This window comes from Oncorhynchus kisutch, linkage group LG15, assembly GCF_002021735.2.
Source record: "Oncorhynchus kisutch isolate 150728-3 linkage group LG15, Okis_V2, whole genome shotgun sequence".
NCBI classification, from domain to species: Eukaryota; Metazoa; Chordata; class Actinopteri; order Salmoniformes; family Salmonidae; genus Oncorhynchus; species Oncorhynchus kisutch.
Genome location: NC_034188.2, coordinates 24299806 through 24311691, shown reverse-complemented (window position 1 = coordinate 24311691; position 11886 = coordinate 24299806). Strand labels below are relative to the sequence as shown.

Sequence of the window (11886 nt, the reverse complement as noted above, 5' to 3'; positions counted from 1 at the left end):
CAAATTGAGATGGTTTGGAATGAGTCAGACTGCAGAGTGAAGGAAAAGCAGGCAACAAGAGCTCAGCATTTGTGGGAACTCATTGGTTGAGAGAATGCCAAGTGTGTTCAAAGCTGTCATCAAGCCTAAGGGTGGTTAATTGAAGAATCTCAAATATAAAATATATTTAGATTTGTTTAACACTTTTTGGGTTACTACATGATTCCATATGTGTTATTACGTAGTTTGATGTCTTCACTGTTATTCTATAATGTAAAAAATAGTAAAAATAAAGAAAAGCCCTTGAATGAGTAAGTGTTCTAAAACGTTTGACATGGTCATAAAACGTTTGTTTTTATATTGGTTTCTAGGCCAAGATGATCTTTATTATCAATACTGACTCAGGAGCCTACCACTGAAAAGGAGGGACCAGATTCATATGATTAAATACATGGCTATGGGAGACACTATCTATCCACCATAGGGGTGTTACGTCAGCAATACTATTGCAATGTGCAGTGCATCTTATTAGAAACATCTGTCTGTCATACTGCACAAACTTGTTCTGTATGACTCAATCACATCCGATATGACATTTCTTAAAGCAACAGCAACCCAATAGTGAATAGCATAGGTGAAATCCACTTTTCTGAACACTTGAGTGCCTGCTTGTTTCTGCGTGCAGCAACGTTATTTCGTTGCATTGGCAATAGAACGACAAGTTGCCTTGACTGGCATGTGCTCTACAAACTTCCTATTGGAGTCTTTGTGCTGCTGTCAGTGAGTCCTGTGTGTGGAGGGAGGGAATGAGGCAGTTTTGTCAGTGAGTCACTGAACATTGCATGATAAAAAGAAAGAATTCTTTCAAAAGAAGGAGAATACCACACCTCTCTAGAGTTCTCTGCTGTCTCTGGTCAGTTCTTCACCACCATGGCATTCTCTGGGACGTATGAGCTTGAAAGTCAAGAGAATTACGATGAGTTTCTGGAGGCAATTGGTAAGTCAAACTCTAAAAGATTTATTTATGTGTTGAACGTGTTTGAGTCAAACTAAACGGTTTTAATTAGATGTGTATGTCATTAACCTCAATCTTTCCCCCATTAATCTTTCCCTTCGTGCACTACCGTAGCTCTACCCCTAACCACAACCCTAATTCTAATCCTAACAATGACCCCAAATGTAATCCTAACACTAGCCGCAACTATCAGTCTAATTCTAACCACAACCCATATCTTACCCCTACCCTTACCCTAACCCCAACCTTAACATATAACCCTTACTGTACCCTCTGTACTTTTCCATCAGGGTTTGCCAATGCCAAGACTGACTTCAAAGTGATAACAGAAGTGCTTCAGGAGGGGGACGATTTTACCTGGTCACAGATTATTCCCAACTGGACCTTGACTAACAAGTTCACCATCGGAAAGGAGTGTGAGCTAGAGAGCATGCTACGCACCAAGTTCATGGTGAGTGAATAAGTGAATTAATAAATGAATGAGTGTGCTCTTTAAACTCGTGGAATAGTATTCAAAGAGATACAGCGTATGTACTGTACTTTCCATCTGAATGTGAGTCACGTGGTGAACTCTTTTTGTCCCTCTTAGACCACCGTCACCATGGAAGGAGGCAAGATAATTATTCCATTCCCCCAGTATCATTTCACTGCGGAGATCAGTGGGGACAAGCTGATCATGGTAGGAGAAAGAGACTGAGACAGAGAGAAAGAAAGAGGAGAGTGATTGAGTTAGTGAGTGACTAAAGTAAGGAGACTTGTTAGTGAGTGATTGAAGTTAAGAGACTTGTTAGTGAGTGATTAAAGTTAAGAGACTTGTTAGTGAGTGATTAAAGTTAAGAGACGTGTTAGTGAGTGATTAAAGTTAAGAGACTTGTTAGTGAGTGATTAAAGTAAGGAGTCTTGTTAGTGAGTAATTAAAGTTAAGAGACTTGTTAGTGAGTGATTAAAGTTAAGAGACTTGTTAGTGAGTGATTAAAGTTAAGAGACTTGTTAGTGAGTGATTAAAGTTAAGAGACGTGTTAGTGAGTGATTAAAGTTAAGAGACTTGTTAGTGAATTATTAAAGTTAAGAGACTTGTTAGTGAGTGATTAAAGTTAAGAGACTTGTTAGTGAGTTATTAAAGTAAGGAGTCTTGTTAGTGAGTGATTAAAGTTAAGAGACTTGTTAGTGAGTGATTAAAGTAAGGAGTCTTGTTAGTGAGTGATTAAAGTAAGGAGTCTTGTTAGTGAGTGATTAAAGTTAAGAGACTTGTTAGTGAGTGATTAAAGTTAAGAGACTTGTTAGTGAGTGATTAAAGTAAGGAGTCTTGTTAGTGAGTGATTAAAGTTAAGATACTTGTTAGTGAGTGATTAAAGTAAGGAGTCTTGTTAGTGAGTGATTAAAGTAAGGAGTCTTGTTAGTGAGTGATTAAAGTTAAGAGACTTGTTAGTGAGTGATTAAAGTTAAGAGACTTGTTAGTGAGTGATTAAAGTAAGGAGTCTTGTTAGTGAGTGATTAAAGTAAGGAGTCTTGTTAGTGAGTGATTAAAGTTAAGAGACTTGTTAGTGTGAGTGATTAAAGTTAAGAGACTTGTTAGTGAGTGATTAAAGTTAAGAGACTTGTTAGTGAGTGATTAAAGTTAAGAGACTTGTTAGTGAGTGATTAAAGTAAGGAGTCTTGTTAGTGAGTGATTAAAGTTAAGAGACTTGTTAGTGAGTGATTAAAGTTAAGAGACTTGTTAGTGAGTGATTAAAGTTAAGAGACTTGTTAGTGAGTGATTAAAGTTAAGAGACTTGTTAATACTTATATGTGACATACTGTACAACAGAATGGATACTTTAATTCCAATACTCTGATAAACCCTCTCTCCGTGTTCTTGTCTCCTTTCTCTGTCATACAGCTCTGTACAACCGCCGGGGAGAAGGGTGTGACCCTGAAGAGAATCAACAAGAGGATCTGATATCAAAAATGTAACGTGTTGAGGCAGAGCTCTTCTGTGTGTGCTGTTACTGGAAACCTTGTCCCCACTACCTCGTAAACTACCCGTATGTTACTGTTTCACCTCCACAAACATCTGGATGACTCATACCACCTGGATCACCCTTCCAACACATTTCCAGCAACGGTGCCCTGTCCATCTTTAATATAAAAAGAGATATACCAAACAGTCTATGCAACTTCCTGATATTCAATGTTTGAAGTGGGTCAATGGAATCCATGAACTACCTTCATGTGAATGAAGTAATGTCTTATTTCTTTGTACCAGCTGATCATGTAAAATAAAAGTAAAATGAACACGCAAGAGAACACCAGACTCATTGCCAAGGCAGCTTTCTTTGTTATAGAATCATCCTGAGCTTCGCTGTTGCAGTAGAGTAACAGTTGCAGTCTGCCTCCCCCTACTGCTTATTAGGAAACGGTGCAGATGTGTTTCTAGCTCAATAAGGCTTAGTGAAGAGACAGGCAGCTTTGGGCCCTCTTTGGGTTTCTCTTCAATGTATGTGGAGCTGTTCACTCCGCGGGCGTGGAGATCTGGGGGGCCAGACAGAAGGCCGATCTACGCCATCTCATTACATTTACTAACCTCACTGCCTTCCTCAACCATGTCCTTGGATAAACCGTGTAAACGATAGAGGTTATATCATCATATAGGTCTATTTTCTATATCTGGTTTAGATTTGTTGAAGGATTTTTATCAATAATGACTAAATAATGTATACATTCAACGTGGAATTATAACTAACGTTAATTAACAGAACTCTATGCTGTCTGAAGAATAAAATGTTTATATATATACCAAGAGGGAGTGTTAACAGACAACTTGTGACCACAGTGAAACTAACAACAGGAGAAATGTCTGTTCCCCATTCAGGGAGGGGGAAAATATGTTACGCAATATATTGCGTAACATGTGGTAACATAAGATAAACAATATGTGTGTGTTGGAATTGCATTGAAAAGTAGCTAAGTCAATTGTCCAAGAGGAAGAAAGACAATGTCCAAGAAGAGGAGGGACATATTAAAAGCTATGACACTGTATGTGATATATAAGCCAATGTACATGTGATTTTGGCAGAGCTCTCGGAAATAAACACTACTGATTACTTTTAAGTGTTTTACTTGAATTTATTAATGAATTATTAATGAACTGGTCCTTCGAGCCGGATCTAAATATCTGTTCCTGTCATCTGAAGGTAACAAGCCGAGAACCGTGCACGGGCGGGACGTGGTCCCGTAAAACAAATTCCTGTCCCCTGACATTGGGGCTCTATAACAGGCCGGTATACACCCCATGTGAGCAGAAATGGTGACTAGATCCAAAACCAACATTGCTTTTCCCAGTCGGCGACAAGGTCAGTAGCCTCTATTTTCGAATTTGGGGGGAATGATTTTGGTTTGATCTTTGGTTTGATGTTCTAAAAGGTTTAGAATTGATCAACAATAGGAGCGTTACTATTCCAAACAGATTCTATGGGTTTTGTATGACCAATATACATGGATGTATCGATAAATGGATGTTAGGTCCGAAATGACCTGAGGTAAGGCGCTGCCACAAATAAAATAGAGCTTAATAGATCTTGGCGCCTTGAAGGCCAACAGGGTTATTAAGCGGGGATATTAAATAGGTGCTGTTAGGACTAGGCGGAGTAATTGATCGTCTATGTTAATTCAATAGTCAGGACTGAAGTAATATCGAAACGGTGGAGAGGGAAACCTAATATAGAGGAGTGAGATGCGAGATATTGGTGTACTTTAAAAGTCGTATGACACAACATGAAATAGGAGGTTAACTAGGGATTTACAACCCCTGGGTGATAGCTTGTAGTTGTACGGGTGAGACCTAATGTCCGATCGATAGTCAACTCTATAGACAAGGTTTCCGGTACCTAATCTAGAGGAGTGGGATAAAAGCCAAATCTATAGACATAAGGTTACCAAAAGGAGAAACACATATAGAAATCCATACACATAGAAGTAGTGGAGTTTTCCCCAAAAATACACATAGATGGTAAACATTAAAGAGACACACACACATAGTCAGACAGAAGAGCAACTATAATACTAGGTAACGGTAAACCGCACACACATAGGTAGTGATAAATACCATAGCTACTAGGAACGGCAAGAATTTATCAAACATGGGTAGTAAATCCTCAAAGGAGGTCCCGGAATTAACGGGAGATGAGCGATATATGGAGCAGAGAGATAAACAGAACATTGATTTCGGTCCAAAATGGAGAAAGAAGTATGAATTTGATGGGCGTTTGGATGTTGAAAAGCTGGAATTGCTAATAAAACAGATACATAAGGAATGTGGTAAGGATGTTAGGAAGCAGAATAAACAGGGGGTTGAACACAGCCAGAGTCTGGCTGAAAGGAAGCCAGGAAAAGAGCAGAGGGAGAAAAGAAGAAGGAAGGTGTAAGTAGCAAGCAGGAGGAGGAAAGGATAGGGCTAGCTGCCCTAGGGAAAGTCAGGAAAGATTTAACTAAACTAAGACGCAGAGTAAACAAGCGACAGGAAGAAAGGAGAAGAGGTCAGTGAATATCCCCTAATTGCCTTACAGAACCCACGGGCTGGGGAAGGAGGACAGGATTTAGAAACCTTCTTGAGAAAGTGGATAGAGGTAGAGAAAGGGGAAAAGTGGAGAAAAGTGGATAGAGACCGTCAAAAGAAAGGTGAACATACATGCTTCAACTGGAACAAACCGGGTCATTTTGCTAGAGAGTGTGAGGCACCGTGTAAACACTGCACTAAAGTAGGCCATTACCACCGAGACTGTAAAAAGAGTGAACAGGTCGAGTCGGAGCATTTGACAGTAACTATCAGGGTAATTGTAAACGAGAGAGAAGAGAGAAGGGAGAAAATGGACAGGATCAGACGATAGAAAATGTTTCAATTGCAATGAGACAGGATATTTTGCCCGGGAGTGTATTGGTCCCTGTAAACATTGCAATAGGAAGGGACATAATCACAGAGATTGCAAACAGGATAGAACCCGAGGGCAGAAAGTGCTACAACGGCGATAAAACAGGACACATGGCAGAGGATTGTAAGGTCCCACCAAGGAACAGTAGACAGAGACAGAAAGGGAACGTACGCGAAAGAAAAAGCGAGAGATATAGTAGCAGCAGGAAGGCAAGTGTAAAGAGAGAAACAGAGACAACGAGAGCGAGAGCAGAGAGTGAGTGAGTTACATGGAATTTTTGAAGTTTTATTTTCTGAAGTTACGTGAATTGTTTTGATAAAGGAATGTTGTTTAATGCAGTAAGAAACACTTCTTTGAAGGGGTGGTATGACTTATGACCTCTATCTTAACTTTCCTTTGTGGTCTGATCAGCTTCATTGGAAAGCCATTTGGATGGAGAATCTAAGGTCATTTGTATTACTGATATTGAGGTAATTTAATACAACAAGGCTGTGAAATTGATACTATAGTGTCATTATATTTTAGTTGATGAATGTGGTGAGAAATGAGCTAGGATAAGTTTTAATTATGGTCGACTCATGTTAAGTATTTAGGACATATTTTAAGCCAACAGGGCAGGAAAAACGATGAAGATTGTGATTTTATAAGCGTTACAATGAATTATGTAATGAAAAATGTTGCAGTTCTCAGGGATGGTAAATTACTGTAGATAATGGATCCCACACTACGCAACATATATTAAATTATTGATGAGACTGATTTAAGATTAACCCATGTTATTGTTAGATTCAAATACACTAGACTCCCAAAGGAGAGATTTCATTGGTACAGAAAACATATGCTATGTTTAGCAGTCGTTTTGGCTTTGTTTAATTATTAGAAGATTTTTTATTTAAATAGTAGAAAGTTGACAGGGATATATGGCATCTGGGGTGATCCAGGATCTTTGAGAGTATCGAAAAAATTAAGTTTAACGATGTAATAATCCTAGAGATTACTACTATAGACATGTTGATTTTTCCAAGGTCCAGGAACGGAAACAAGGAGACAGTAAGTAAAAATTTGGAAACAGAAACCCTATCTGCTATTGACAGTAATGGGAAAGAAAATTACATTTGATCTTCTATGTGTGAGCTAAATGTTGATATATGTGATGCTATTTTGTTGTCAAATCCCTCACAGGAGGGCTTTAGAGCAAATATTCTTGCTCTGTTCCTCTTCTTAGCTGACCAAGGTCACAAGGTTAATAAGAGGAAATTACAGCTCTATTTAGGACACACTATAACTCAGGAAGGGAGAACACTTAATGTAACCAGATAGACAGTTTAGAAGCACCCAAAACACTTAACAAAAAACAGATGATGAGTTTCTAGGGAATTATTAACTATTGTAGGGCATGGGTCCCACACTTTGCATTGCAAAGTGATTTGATTTATGGTAAGGCTATGACAGCTAAAGAAAAGATTGTATGGACAAGAGAGGCGGAGAAACCGTTTGTGGCTATTAAACAGCTATTGATATCTGACACTGTTGTGGCCTTCCCTAGGTATGACCGTGAATTCACACAGACTGTGGATTGCAGGGAGGGGTTCATGACATCAGTGTTGACTCAGAGACACGGAGGGGAGAATAAGCCGGTGGCCTATTATTCCTCCCGTCTCGATGAGGTGGCACAAGCAATGCCCCTGTGTTTGCAGTCAGTGGTGGCTGCAGCACGGACTGTGGAGGACTCAGCCTCTGTAGTACTGTACCATGATTTGACTTTGAGGGTACCACATGCCGTCTCAATCTTGTTTTTGGAACATAAAATGGCGTACATGTCGCCAGCTAGACACTTGTCTTGTAAGATTATTCTGTTAAATATGCCAAATCTAACAATAGAGCGATGTTCTACCTTGAACCCCTCCACTCTAGTTTCTCATGGCTGCCCACATGATTGTGTAACAGAAACCAAGAAAGTTGTCTTACTACGACCCGAGAACACCACCTCTCTCTACAGAGAACCCTATCTCTCTCTACAGAGAAAAGCCCTCTCACCAAAGAGAACACCACCTCTCTCTACAGAGAACACCAACTCGCTCTACAGAGAAAACCACCTCTCTCTACAGAGAACACCATCTCTCTCTACAGAGAACACCACCTCTCTCTGCAGAGAGAAGCACCTCTCTCTACAGAGAACACCACCTCTCTCTACAGAGAACACTATCTCTCTCTACATAGAAAAGCCCTCTCTCCACAGAGAACACCACCTCTCTCTAAAGAGAACACCACCTCTCTCTCCAGAGAACACCACCTCTCTCTACAGAGAACACCACCTCTCTCTACAGAGAACACCACCTCTCTCTACAGAGAGAACACCACCTCTCTCTACAGAGAACACCACCTCTCTCTGCAGAGAGAACACCACCTCTCTCTGCAGAGAGAACACCACCTCTCTCTACGGAGAACACCACCTCTCTCCACGGAGAAAACCACCTCTCGCTGCAGAGAGAAGCACCGCTCTCCACAGAGAACACCACCTCTCTCTACAGAGAACACCACCTCTCTCTACAGAGACACCACCTCTCTCTACATAGAACACCACCTCTCTCTACAGAGAACACCACCTCTCTCTCCAGAGAACACCACCTCTCTCTACAGAGAACACCACCTATCTATACAGAGAACACCATCTCTCTCTACAGAGAACACTATCTCTTTCTACGGAGAAAAGCACTCTCTCCACAGAGAACACCACCTCTCTCTACAGAGAACCCTATCTCTCTCTACAGAGAAAAGCCCCCTCGCCAAAGAGAACACCACCTCTCTGTACAGAGAACACCACCTCGCTCTACAGAGAACACCACCTCTCTCTACAGAGAGCACCACCTCTCTCTACAGAGAACACCACTTCTCTCTACAGAGACCACCACCTCTCTCTACAGAGAAACCCACCTCGCTCTACAGAGAACACCACCTCTCTCTACAGAGAACACCACCTCTCTCTACAGAGAACACCACCTCTCTCTATAGAGAACACCACCTCTCTCTACAGAGAACACGTTATCTCTAAAGAGAACACCACCTCTCTCTGCAGAGAGAAGCACCTCTCTCTACAGAGAACACCACCTCTCTCTACAGAGAACACCATCTCTCTCTACAGAGAACACACATCTCTCTACAGAGAACACCATCTCTCTCTACAGAGAACACACATCTCTCTACAGAGAACACACATCTCTCTCTACAGAGAACACCACCTCTCTCTACAGAGAACACCACCTCTCTCTAAGGAGAGAAGCACCTCTCTCTAAGAGAACACCATCTCTCTCTGCAGAGAACACCACCTCTCTCTACAGAGAACACCACCTCTCTCTACAGACAACACCAAATCTCTCTGCAGAGAGAAGCACCACTCTCTGCAGAGAGAAGCACCTCTCTCTAAAAGAACACCACCTCTCTCTGCAGAGAACACTATCTCTCTCTACAGAGAACACCACCTCTCTCTACAGAGAACACTATCTCTACAGAGAACACCACCTCTCTCTACAGAGAACACTATCTCTACAGAGAACACCACCTCTCTCTACAGAGAACACTATCTCTCTGTACTGAGAAAAGCCCTCTCTCCACAGAGAACACCACCTCTCTCTACAGAGAACACCACCTCTCTCTACAGAGAACACAATCTCTCTCTACAGAGAAAAGCCCTCTCTCCACAGAGACCACCACCTCTCTCTACAGAGAACACTACTTCTCTCTACAGAGAAAAGCCCTCTCTCCACAGAGAACACCAACTCTCTCTAAAGAGAACACCACCTCTCTCTACAGAGAACACCACCTCTCTCTACAGAGAACACCATCTCTCTCTACAGAGAACACCATCTCTCTACACAGAGAACACTATCTCTCTCTACAGAGAAAAGCCCTCTCTCCACAGAGAACACACATCTCTCTACAGAGAACACCAACTCGCTCTACAGAGAAAACCACCTCTCTCTACAGAGAACACCATCTCTCTCTACAGAGAACACCACCTCTCTCTGCAGAGAGAAGCACCTCTCTCTACAGAGAACACCACCTCTCTCTACAGAGAACACTATCTCTCTCTACATAGAAAAGCCCTCTCTCCACAGAGAACACCACCTCTCTCTAAAGAGAACACCACCTCTCTCTCCAGAGAACACCACCTCTCTCTACAGAGAACACCACCTCTCTCTACAGAGAACACCACCTCTCTCTACAGAGAGAACACCACCTCTCTCTACAGAGAACACCACCTCTCTCTGCAGAGAGAACACCACCTCTCTCTGCAGAGAGAACACCACCTCTCTCTACGGAGAACACCACCTCTCTCCACGGAGAAAACCACCTCTCGCTGCAGAGAGAAGCACCGCTCTCCACAGAGAACACCACCTCTCTCTACAGAGAACACCACCTCTCTCTACAGAGACACCACCTCTCTCTACATAGAACACCACCTCTCTCTACAGAGAACACCACCTCTCTCTCCAGAGAACACCACCTCTCTCTACGGAGAAAAGCACTCTCTCCACAGAGAACACCACCTCTCTCTACAGAGAACCCTATCTCTCTCTACAGAGAAAAGCCCCCTCGCCAAAGAGAACACCACCTCTCTGTACAGAGAACACCACCTCGCTCTACAGAGAACACCACCTCTCTCTACAGAGAACACCACCTCTCTCTACAGAGAACACTATCTCTTTCTACGGAGAAAAGCACTCTCTCCACAGAGAACACCACCTCTCTCTACAGAGAACCCTATCTCTCTCTACAGAGAAAAGCCCCCTCGCCAAAGAGAACACCACCTCTCTGTACAGAGAACACCACCTCGCTCTACAGAGAACACCACCTCTCTCTACAGAGAGCACCACCTCTCTCTACAGAGAACACCACTTCTCTCTACAGAGACCACCACCTCTCTCTACAGAGAAACCCACCTCGCTCTACAGAGAACACCACCTCTCTCTACAGAGAACACCACCTCTCTCTACAGAGAACACCACCTCTCTCTATAGAGAACACCACCTCTCTCTACAGAGAACACGTTATCTCTAAAGAGAACACCACCTCTCTCTGCAGAGAGAAGCACCTCTCTCTACAGAGAACACCACCTCTCTCTACAGAGAACACCATCTCTCTCTACAGAGAACACACATCTCTCTACAGAGAACACCATCTCTCTCTACAGAGAACACACATCTCTCTACAGAGAACACACATCTCTCTCTACAGAGAACACCACCTCTCTCTACAGAGAACACCACCTCTCTCTAAGGAGAGAAGCACCTCTCTCTAAGAGAACACCATCTCTCTCTGCAGAGAACACCACCTCTCTCTACAGAGAACACCACCTCTCTCTACAGAGAACACTATCTCTACAGAGAACACCACCTCTCTCTACAGAGAACACTATCTCTCTGTACTGAGAAAAGCCCTCTCTCCACAGAGAACACCACCTCTCTCTACAGAGAACACCACCTCTCTCTACAGAGAACACAATCTCTCTCTACAGAGAAAAGCCCTCTCTCCACAGAGACCACCACCTCTCTCTACAGAGAACACTACTTCTCTCTACAGAGAAAAGCCCTCTCTCCACAGAGAACACCAACTCTCTCTAAAGAGAACACCACCTCTCTCTACAGAGAACACCACCTCTCTCTACAGAGAACACCATCTCTCTCTACAGAGAACACCATCTCTCTACACAGAGAACACTATCTCTCTCTACAGAGAAAAGCCCTCTCTCCACAGAGAACACACATCTCTCTACAGAGAACACCAACTCGCTCTACAGAGAAAAGCCCTCTCTCCACAGAGAACACCAACTCTCTCTAAAGAGAACACCACCTCTCTCTACAGAGAACATCACCTGTAACTACAGAGAACACCACCTCTCTCTACAGAGAACACCACCTCTCTCTACAGAGAACACCACCTCTCTCTACAGAGAACACCATCTCTCTCCACAGAGAACATCATCTC

At 42.5% G+C, this 11886-nt stretch overlaps 1 protein-coding gene across 2 annotated transcripts; it reads left to right on the top strand.

Annotated features, from left to right (window-relative positions):
* Window positions 1-439: 439 nt before the first annotated feature.
* LOC109880664 (gastrotropin) lies at window positions 440-4084 on the top strand. 2 transcript variants are annotated; one of them, XM_031789882.1, is made up of 4 exons: window positions 440-976; window positions 1285-1445; window positions 1584-1739; window positions 2874-2973. In XM_031789882.1, the coding sequence occupies exons 1-3, from the start codon at window positions 910-912 to the stop codon at window positions 1689-1691; spliced, it is 336 nt and encodes a 111-aa protein (XP_031645742.1). In that variant the 5' UTR covers window positions 440-909; the 3' UTR covers window positions 1692-1739; window positions 2874-2973. The 2 variants fall into 2 exon arrangements, with proteins under 2 accessions (XP_031645742.1, XP_020328439.1); XM_020472850.2 differs by having other exon boundaries at window positions 498-976; window positions 1584-1673; window positions 2874-4084.
* Window positions 4085-11886: the final 7802 nt, after the last annotated feature.